Here is a 10,778-nt window from a genome sequence, read left to right as displayed (position 1 = left end):
TCCTCTGCCTCTGCTTGTGAGACTGACACTTGTGTCGTTCTCAGGGCTTTGGCTGCAAAGGAACACAAAACATCACTAAAGAAAGCCCAACTGTGTCAGAGTGAAGTCCAGTATTTAGGACATACCTTATCTGGCTCTACAAGAGTCCTTACTCCTTCTCGAGTGAAAGCCATACTAGACATGCCCAAACCCATAAATATGTCTCAGATGAAAACATTTCTGGGTATGACTGGCTACTGTAGACAATGGATAATGGAGTATGCATCTTCTTGCAGCACCACTCCAACCTCTCACTTGGTCATCTGAAGCCGATGACTCATTTTGTAAACTAAAGCAAGCATTTCTGTCAGCTCCTGCTCTAGGGCTTCCAGACTATAACCAACCTTTCACAATCTTTATACATGAGAAACGTGGGTTTGCTCAATCTGTTCTCACTCAACACCATAACTCCTCTTACAGACCAGTTGCCTATTTTTCCTCCAGACTGGACCCTGTAGAAAGGGGACTGCCACATTGCCTAAAAGCCGTAGCCGCAGCTGCACTTGCAATTAACAAATCTGCTGATATTGTCTTAGGTTCTCCACTCACAGTCATGGTTCCTCACGATGCCCTCACTCTGATCACCAGAGAGGCACACAAGCATGTAACAGGGACCAGAGAGGCAAAATATGTACTAACATTCACTGCTCCACACATCACACTCAAAAAATGTTCTATTTTTAACCCTGCTACATTATTACCTACAGGAGATTATGGTGATCCCCATAATTGCATGGATGTTGTTGCATGCTCTTCCAAACCCCGTCCTGATCTTTCAGAAACTTGTTTTCTACACCGACGGCTCAGCTTATAGAGAAAATGGAGTGCCTCACGCAGGGTATGCAATTTGTGATCATTTTTCAATTGTTGAAAGCGCTGCCCTGCCACCCTCGAGCTCCGCCCAAGTAGCTGAGTTATACGCATTAATGAGAGCCATCTTGCAAAAGGTAAAACTGTTACCATTTACACAGACTCCAGGTATGCTTTTGGATGTTTACATTATTTTGGTACATTGTGGGCAAACCAAGGATTCATCACATCCTCGGGGACACCCGTCAAACATGGAAAATTAATTAGCGAACTATTAGATGCATGTCAACTACCTTCATCTATTGCTGTTGTTAAATGTGAAGCTCACACCAAAGGCAATGACCCTGTTTCATGAGGCAATGCCTTGGCTGACCATGCAGCCAAAGCAGCTGCAAAAGAAATTAAAAATTGGTGTTCCTGTCCATGTAAAGCTCTGCCCTTCTAATCCTGCTAACAATCTTGCTTCTCCTAACGATGTGGCTCTATTACAGGAGGCTGCTGATGAACAGGAGCAATGGTTGTAAAAATGTAAATAACCTGTGGGTCCATAACGACGGCTGCGTCGTGGCTCCCATTTCTCTGTACCCGTGGCTAACTCGCATGTCACATGGCCAGTCACATGTGAGCAAAGGGGGGATGTGTCTGACAGTGTTGTCTGACAGTGTTAAAAGACTGGTATGCTCCAGGATTTACAACCTTTGCACAAAAGCACTGTAAAAAATGTCTGACCTGCCAACAACACAACCCTGGTAAAGCAGTACCAACAATAATGTCGACAGATCCTCCCCCACGGGGACCTTTTGAAGCATTGCAAATCGATTTTATACATATGCCAAAATGTGATGGATATGACAAAATTCTTGTGTGTATAGATGTTTTTTTAAACTGGCCTGAAGCCTGGATGTGTAGAAAGGCTGATTCTGTTTCCGTAGCAAAATGCCTGCTGAAAGACATTGTTCCAAGATTTGGCATTCCACTGTGTATCAATTCAGACAGAGGTACACATTTCAAGGGAGAAGTACTAGCGGAACTCTATGAATCACTTGGGATTAAACAAAACCTTCATTGTCCATACCACCCACAGTCTGCGGGACTAGTGGAAAGACACAACGGTATCTTGAAAAACAAACTAGCCATACTGTGTGCTGAAACAGGCCTGAGATGGACAATGCTGTTACCCATGGCCTTAATGTCAATGAGGTCTACACCCATCAGGAAACACAAACTCACACCTCATAAAATCATCACGGGTAGACCAATGACTATACCAAGCAACACAGTGCTTTGTATAAAGAATACCGATATCCAGGCAATGGATGAGTCAATGATATCTTTTTGTTCTGCTTTAACCTCTGCTGTGCAATCAATCCACAGACAAGTAAAAGCTGTCCAGTCTTCCCCCAGTGACAAACCGTGCCACAATATCCAACCCGAAGATTGGCCGCTCCACCTGGATTTATGCATCCCACTGCAAAAAGACTTCCCCTCCAGCATGAACCTGAAATCAAATCAAATCAGATCCTTCTTCACCCTGTGTATCATCTTCCTCATTGTCAACAGTGCCATAAAATGGAGGAGACCTCCCCACCAGAAGGACTGCGCAGGCCCCAGAGGCCCAGAAGCAGACGTGGAACCTCCACAGTCATCAGGAATCCAGAAGGACAACGCAGGCCTCGGAGGCCCAGAAGCAGATGCTGGACAACCACAAAGACACCGTGATATCCCGAGCGGAGTACGTGTAATTCAAAGACACTACAAGTGCGATCTCTCCAGAAAGGAGACCCCCAACGATTATGGATTATCACCCTCAATGAACACCTACCTCCAGTTGGCAAGAATGGTAGCTGATAACAGCCCTAGGCCTAAGAACTGTTAGTTAGAACTGTCTGTGGGTTCATTCCACATAGTACCAAAGAAGGACTCCCATTAATGGCTTTACCTATAACCCCTTGTGACTCTTGCCTCGTGTTGAATTTCAGTGCCTCTAAAAGTTGTGCCTGTTCTCACCCACCTTACAATAGACAATTACACTGCAAACAACTACATGACAACTGCTATTCTTGCAACACTCCTAACCCTATCACACTCACAATGGTTCCAAAGATATTAAAATGGTGTATAGAAGGGAAAGGAAACATTTATTTAAGAACCTCCAAATGCAACTCTACATATAGTTCACCAGAAGAACACATTTTTGAGTCCAAAACAAATGTGTTATCTAAACAACAGTTATCACTTGAGCCTACTAGAAACTATAGTAAAACTAGTAAACCATTGTTCTATACCTCTACCTGTTGTGGAGAAATTGCTGAAGTCAAAGGTCAATGGTGAAGTCAGGAGGGAAGAAAGTGTTCAGGAGCCTCTGATGTCTTATGCTGTATTATTTATTGACGCTTGATCAAGGAGAACTAGAGACACTCTCAAAGTACACCTGAAGTGCTTGAGTCGGTCTCGCATTCTGACGAACTCATGCTGGTGGTCACACTTTAAACCCTCATAGATGACGCCACAAATACTTTACGTCCAAAATAGTCAAAGGGAATGCATTTACCCATGTTCGTGTTCACCTTCAACACATTCTAGTCTGGAGACACTGTTGTCTGTTCATGCTAATGGAACAGCAACAATTAGCTATCTATTATGTCTAGGAATGCAGCAACAGGCCTCTTCGACCCTGGACACCACAGTGTTGAGATATGGTGGCACCTAGTCAAAGACAAACAATTAATACTGCCGAGGACCACAAGGCTCACACGTGACCTCGTGTAACCCAAAAAGAGAAAATTCCATAACAATCCCCTCTTATTGATCATAAGATCGATACTAACTACCGAATAATAATAATTACCAAATATAGAGACCACCAGGGAGTACAGTCAGAATGGGATTGACACAAACATTAAAAACATTCGTAATCACACAGAATTATTCAAAAGGCCATCCTTAAAAAGCATCTTTCAAACAAAGCAATCGGTTTAGATTCATTCATACACTCAGTGAAATACCTTAAGAACCCCTCTTATGTACCCCATCATCCCATTCCCATGATGTGTGAGTTCCACTTTCAGGTCAACAAGGGCCTTTAAGCTAGCGAAGATCCCCTACAACACAAAGGTGTTAAAGAAGGTCATCAGGGAGGTCACAGATCATGTGCAAATATGCCACTGGGAGAGGAGAAAGATCAAATTTATTATTTCACCTAGTAGATAAACCCTAGCAATTAGAAGGGGTTCCATAATGGGGCGGCTGTGGCTCACAGGTAGAGCAGGTCGTCCACTAATCAGATGATCTGCGGTTCGAATCCCCCGGCTCCCCGGTCTGCATGCCGAAGTGTCCTTGGGCAAGATACTGAACCCCAAGTTGCTCCCGAAGGCTGTGCCATCAGTGTATGAATGTGTATGAATTAGATCCTTAAACTGATGAGCAGTTGGCACCTTGCACGGTAGCCAATGCCATCAGTGTATGAATGTGTGTGAATGGGGTGAATGAGATATGTAGTGTAGAGTGCTTTGAGTGGTCGGAAGACTAGAAAGGCGCTATATAAGTACAGTCCATTTACCATTTCCTCCGAGGCGGTGTGCCGCAACCGGCTCTGCGTTTACAGCGCCCGGACCTCGCCGTTTCCCGGGGCCGTGGACTCTCATTAAAGGGTTAATGAGATATCATCTTGTTGTTTTTATTTTCAGTTAGCTCATACTTCAAGCTGAAAGGTAATGGTCAGATCAGCTGCTTGCTTGCAGCCCTAATAAGAACACAAACTGTTTGAGAGTTTCTGTAAAGAGAGATTTTTTTCCTACAAATAAAAAGATAATTTTATTTGGTCAGAATTTGTCTGTAGCTCATGTTGATTTAAAAAAAATCGTGAAAAAATCGTATCGTGAACAAAAAATCGTGACTCGAACCGAGTCATGAGTTGAGTGTATCATTACATCCCTACTAGCCATAGTTAAATGCATCCCGGGGGCCATAGTTAAATGCAACCCGGGTCCAGAGCGGGCGACATCGAGTCTGATTTAAAACTGCTGGCTAAAGATAAACGTAAATACAGTAACATTGTTTTTCACGTCGGTGGTAATGACACCCAGTTACGCCAATCGGAGGTCACTAAAATGAATGTGTCATCAGTGTGTGAATATGCCAAAACGATGTCGGACTCCGTAGTTTTCTCTGGTCCATTCCCCAATGTGACCAGTGATGACATGTTTAGCCGCATGTTGTCATTCCACCGCTGGCTGTCGAGGTGGTGTCCAGCAAACGATGTGGGCTTCATAGACAATTGGACACCTTTCTGGGGAAAACCTGGTCTGATTAGGAGAGACGGCATCCATCCCACTTTGGATGGAGCAGCTCTCATATCTAGAAACATGGCCAAGTTTATTAGCTGACCAAAACCATGTCGACAACCCAGAGTTGAGACCAGGAAGCAGAGCTGCAGTCTTACACGCTTCTCTGCGCCTCCATTAGAGCAGCTGCCCACCCAGTCCTTTAGTATAGAGACTGTGTCTGTCCCCCGTCCACCTACATTATTTAAAGATAAAACAAACAGAAGAGGAGTTCATCATAAAAACTTAATAAAAATTAAATCAACATCTCCAACAGTCCAAAATAAGAGAATTAAATGTGGACTCCTGAATATCAGGTCTCTGTCATCTAAAGTTGTCTTAGTCAATGAATTAATATCTGATTATGATATTGATTTGTTCTGTCTCACTGAAACCTGGCTGCAGGAGGATGAATATGTTAGCTTAAATGAATCCACTCCTTCAAGTCATTATAATACTCATATTCCTCGAAGTACTGGTCGAGGTGGTGGAGTTGGAGCCATATTCGACTCAATTCTATTAATAAATCCTAAATCTGAAACTAAATTATAATTCATTTGAAAGTCTTGTTCTTAGCCTCACTCACCCAACCTGGAAAACATCGCAGCCAATTTTATTTGTTACAGTATATCGAGCTCCAGGTCCTTATTCTGAATTTTTATTTGAATTTGCAGAATTTGCATCAGGCTTGATCCTTAAAACAGATAAAGTAATTATTGTAGGTGATTTTAACATTCATGTGGACAACCACAATGATAGTCTTAGTACTGCGTTTATCTCTTTATTAGACTCAATTGGCTTCTGTCAGAGTGTAAATAAACCGACTCATTGTCTGACCCACGCTCTTGATCTTGTTCTCTCATATGGCATTGAAATTGATCATCTAATAGTCTTTCCACAGAATCCTCTTCTGTCTGACCATTTTTTAATAACCTTTGAGTTCATATTACTGGACTATAAGCCTTTGTGCAGAATCTCCTACAGCAGATGTTTATCTGATAGTGCTGTAGCCAAATTTAAGAAAGTGATTCCTTCAGCATTGAATTTTATGCCATGTCTCAATGTAACAGAGGACTTGTCTGCTTCCTTTAGCCCCTCACAAATAGACCATCTTGTTGATAGTACTACAGGCTCATTACGGACAACTCTAGACTCTATTGCACCTCTGAAAAAGAAGACAATTAAACAAAGAAGGCACCATGGTATAGCCAGCAGACTCGTAAATTAAAGCAAGAGACACGTAAATCTGAACGCAAATGGCGTGCCATTAAACTGGAAGAATCTCATCTAGTCTGGCAAGATAATCTCAAAACATACAGGAAGGCTCTCCATACTGCCAGAGCAGCCTACTACTTTTCATTAATAGAGGAGAATAAGAACAACCCCAGGTTTCTCTTCAGCTCTTAGCCAACTACAGACCGATCTCAAACCTTCTCTTTCTGTCTAAGATACTTGAGAAAGCTGTAGCTAATCAGCTTTGTGACTTTCTCCATAACAATAGTCTATTTGAGGATTTTCAGTCAGGATTTAGAGTGCATCATAGCACAGAGACCGCATTGGTCAAAGTTACAAATGACCTCCTAATGGCATCAGACAAAGGACTCATCTCTGTACTCTTCCTGTTAGATCTTAGTGCCGCATTTGACACCATTGACCATCAAATTTTTTTAGAGACTGGAAAATCAAATTGGCATCAAAAGAACCGCCCTAAGCTGGTTTAAGTCGTATTTCTTAGATCGATCTCAGTTTGTTCACATCAATGATGAATCCTCCATGCATACCAAAGTTTGTCATGGAGTCCCACAAGGTTCTGTACTAGGACCACTTCAATTTAGTTTATATATGCTTCCTTTAGGGAACATTATTAGGAATCACTCTATCAATTTTCATTGTTATGCTGACGACACCCAGTTATATTTATCGATCAAACCTGATGAAACCAATCAGTTAACTAAACTCCAAGCATGCCTTAAGGATATAAAAAGTTGGATGACCTACAATTTTTTGATGTTAAATTCAGACAAAACTGAAGTTCTTGTAATTGGACCCAAACACCTCAGAAACTCTCTTTCTAGAGACTTAGTTACTTTAGATGGGATCACCCTGGCCTCCAGCTCCACTGTAAAGAATCTTGGGAGTTGTTTTTGATCAGGATTTGTCCTTTAACGTCCACATAAAACAAATTTCGAGGACTGCATTCTTCCACTTACGTAACATCGCTAAAATCAGACGCATTGTCTCTCAAGTGGATGCAGAAAAACTAGTCCACGCATTTGTTACTTCTAGGCTGGACTATTGTAACTCTTTGTTATCAGGCTGCTCCAATAAGTTTCTTGGGACTTTGCAGCTAAGTCAGCCTGTCAGTTAACGTGCAGCAGCAGCTGCATGTGTACTGACAGGAACCAAGATCAGAAATCACATCTCTCCCATTTTGGCTTCCTTGCATTGGCTACCTATTAAATCTAGAATAGAATTTAAAATTCTTCTCCTTACTTACAAAGCTCTTCATGGTCAGGCACCATCATATCTAAAAGAGCTCATAATACCTTACTACCCCTCTAGAACACTGCGCTCTCAGAATGCTGGGTTCCTATAGTTTCCAAAAGTAGATTGGGAGCCAGAGCTTTCAGCTATCAGGCTCCTCTTCTGTGGAACAAACCACCATTCTGGGTTCGGGAGGCAGACATGGTCAACACTTTTAAGAATAGACTTAAGACTTTCCTTTTTGATAAAGCTTATAGTTAGGGCTGGCTCAGGTCATCCCTTAGTTATGCTGCTATAGGATTAGACTACCGGGGGACTCACTCCAGGGTTATGCCTAGCCAGGCACGGTATTGGTTGAAGATGCAGTCACATATCCCTTACCGAAAACCCTCTCTTTCTCTCTCTCTCTCTCTCTCTCACACACACCACCTCTCTCTCTCACCATCTCTCTCTCTCTCTCCCCATCTGTAAACATACATGTCTCATTAATGCATGTTACTAACCAAACTTCCCCGGAGTTTCTGTGCTCTGTCGTCCAGCAGGTTCTCGTGGATCGTGGCTGCTGCTGTGATCCTGCACGATGTCCACTACATATATTATTACTGTCATTACTGCTACCATATCTGCTACTGTGGTCATTTTATCATTCATTGTCATTTTGTCAGTCATTGTAATTGTACAATATGTTTGTGTTGATTTGTCCTGTACACATGACATCCATTGCACGTCTGTTCGTCCTGGGAGAGGGATCCCTCCTCTGTGGCTCTTCCTGAGGTTTCTTCCACCTTTTTTCCCCGTTAAAAGGGTTTTTTGTGGGCAAGTTTTTCCTCACTCGAACCGAGGGTCTAAGGACAGAGGGTGTCACTCCCTGTGCAGATTGTAAAGCCCTCCGAGGCAAATGTACTATGTGACTTTGGGCTATACAAATAAAATTTATTTGATTTGATTTGAATTGATTTCTTTCTACTCGATGACTGAAACTAAAGGGGTGTAGATGTAAATGGGCTGTACTTATATAGCGTCATTCTAGTCTTCTGACCACTCAAAGTTGTAAAACTGTCAAGGTGGGGTCAAACAGAGTTGGACGAAAGGTGTGAAGTATATCTCTCTCACATTCATACATGGATGGCATTGGCTGCCATGAAAGGTGCCAGCTGCTCATCAGTTTGAGGAGTTAACCATTCATACACATTCACACACATGATGGCGCAGCCTTCAGGAGCAATTTGGGGTTCAGTATCTTGCCCAAGGACACTTCAACATGCAGACTGGAGAGGATCGAACAGGGGATGCTGATATAAATGCCTCACAAACAGTACAGTAGTTATTAGTAGCTGTCTTTAGAGTGAGAGACAATACTCGACAAAAAAGTTATTTTAATTATTGCAGAGTAACTGAAGGTGACCTAGATTTACAGTATGTATCAACACTTTATCAGCCTGTCTTCTTTCATGTCTTTTTCATACTCAGAGGACATTGAGAGAGAGTAGTGAAGACACCCCACTGACAACAGGCTTTTAATATTAAATCACTATTTTATTTTGTCATGTCATTAACACAATTTTACAGATGGCTTAACTCAACAGAACAACTTAACAACACTATTTTATTTTGTTATATCATTAACACAATCTTACAGATGGTCTAACTCAACAGAACAACTTAACAAGGTTAAATTTCAAGGTTCAAATGTTAACAACTTTTTTAAAGTTGTTATATGTCTTCATCCAGGAAACAATTGCAAAAGAAAGTTGACAAATGTCCCATAAATAGAGTAGAACAGAACCCGAACCTTTAACACAGAACATTTGAACAATCCCGAGAAACCCAATCTCAAAAGGTCAGTGCAGAGAAATATTGTTTATGTGCTGAAAATAAAATGTCAGACTATCAAAACCATAAAGACTAACTTGACACCATCATAAAGGCGGAGCGATAATCAACAAACTGAATGGACTGTGTTATGAAATCAAAACATTTGTGATAAAAACACATTTCATCCACTTTAATTCATGTCAGATTTTTTTAAAGAGTTCCTTCTCTATTCTCCTGCCATCTTGCAATTACTGGCAGAACAGAAATTAAAACATGTCAAGACCTATCCCCTGACCGATGAAAATTAGATACAATGTTTGCATACTTTAGCCGCATTTGATCAAGGAAGAACAAAACTGGAGCATAGTGCAGAGAGGTGATCTGCTGATACCTCTTATTCAACTGGACTCCCACAGTGACAACAGCTGGCTCGCTGCTTGGGGCTGTAACTCCTATATGAGACAAACACAAAGATAGGAGAAAGTTACACTGGACTTGAAATAATTAATTCATTCATTATTGATCTAGTAAAACACCACATGTGAATATATCCCGCTTTTCCCAGTTTTACCAATACAGCATCTTGTTAGTTAGAGAAAATATCACCTTGGATTCTGGCAAATGGTGACATTTTTGCCCAATTTTCTCATCTTTAATGAGTTCAAAATGACTCTCTGAGAGAGAGAGAGAGAGAGAGAGAGAGAAAGAGAAAAGAGAGAGAGAGCGAGAGTTTTCAGTAAAGGGAGATGTGACTGCATCTTCAACCAATACCGTGCCTGACTAGACATAACACTGAAAGAGAGAGAGAGAGAGAGACAGAGAGAGAGACAGAGAGAAAGAGAGGTGGGGGAGGGGGAGTCCCCCGGCAGTCTAGTCCTATGGCAGCATAACTAAGGGAGACTTATTGGAGCAGCCTGATAACAAAGAGTTACAATAGTCCAGCCTAGAAGTAACAAATGCGTGGACTAGTTTTTCTGAATCCACTTGAGAGACAATGCGTCTGATTTTGGCGATGTTACATAAGTGGAAGAATGCAGTCTCTGAAATTTGTGGACATTAAAGGACAAATCCTGATCAAAAACAACTCTAAGATTCTTTACAGTGGAGCTGGAGGCCAGGGTGATCCCATCTAAAGTAGCTAAGTCTCTAGAAAGAGTGTCTGTCTGGTGTTTGGGTCCAATTAAAAGAACACACACCACACACACACACCACACCACAATACAATATATATATATATATATATATACATACATACATACATACATACATACACACACACACACATAAAAGGTATATACGAGATCATTA

General features: G+C 41.7%; 1 protein-coding gene across 9 annotated transcripts in view; it reads right to left on the bottom strand.

Moving 5' to 3' along the window:
* Nucleotides 1-9,170: 9,170 nt before the first annotated feature.
* The window catches only part of ythdc2 (YTH domain containing 2), a 122,580-nt gene continuing 120,972 nt past the window's right edge, over nt 9,171-10,778 (bottom strand). For all 9 annotated transcript variants that reach the window (XR_003461751.1, XR_003461749.1, XR_003461748.1 and 6 more), the window contains one exon: nt 9,171-9,922. Coding sequence is in view for 1 of the 9 variants with exons in the window: in XM_027275441.1 (XP_027131242.1) it covers nt 9,869-9,922 (54 nt within the window). In the remaining 8 variants the exon portion in view is untranslated. The remainder of the gene's footprint in view (nt 9,923-10,778) is intronic.

The sequence above is a fragment of the Larimichthys crocea genome, unplaced genomic scaffold, assembly GCF_000972845.2.
Source record: "Larimichthys crocea isolate SSNF unplaced genomic scaffold, L_crocea_2.0 scaffold131, whole genome shotgun sequence".
Classification (NCBI taxonomy): Eukaryota; Metazoa; Chordata; class Actinopteri; family Sciaenidae; genus Larimichthys; species Larimichthys crocea.
The sequence above is the reverse complement of the archived record's forward strand: the minus strand, read 5'-3'. Positions and strand labels throughout refer to the sequence as shown.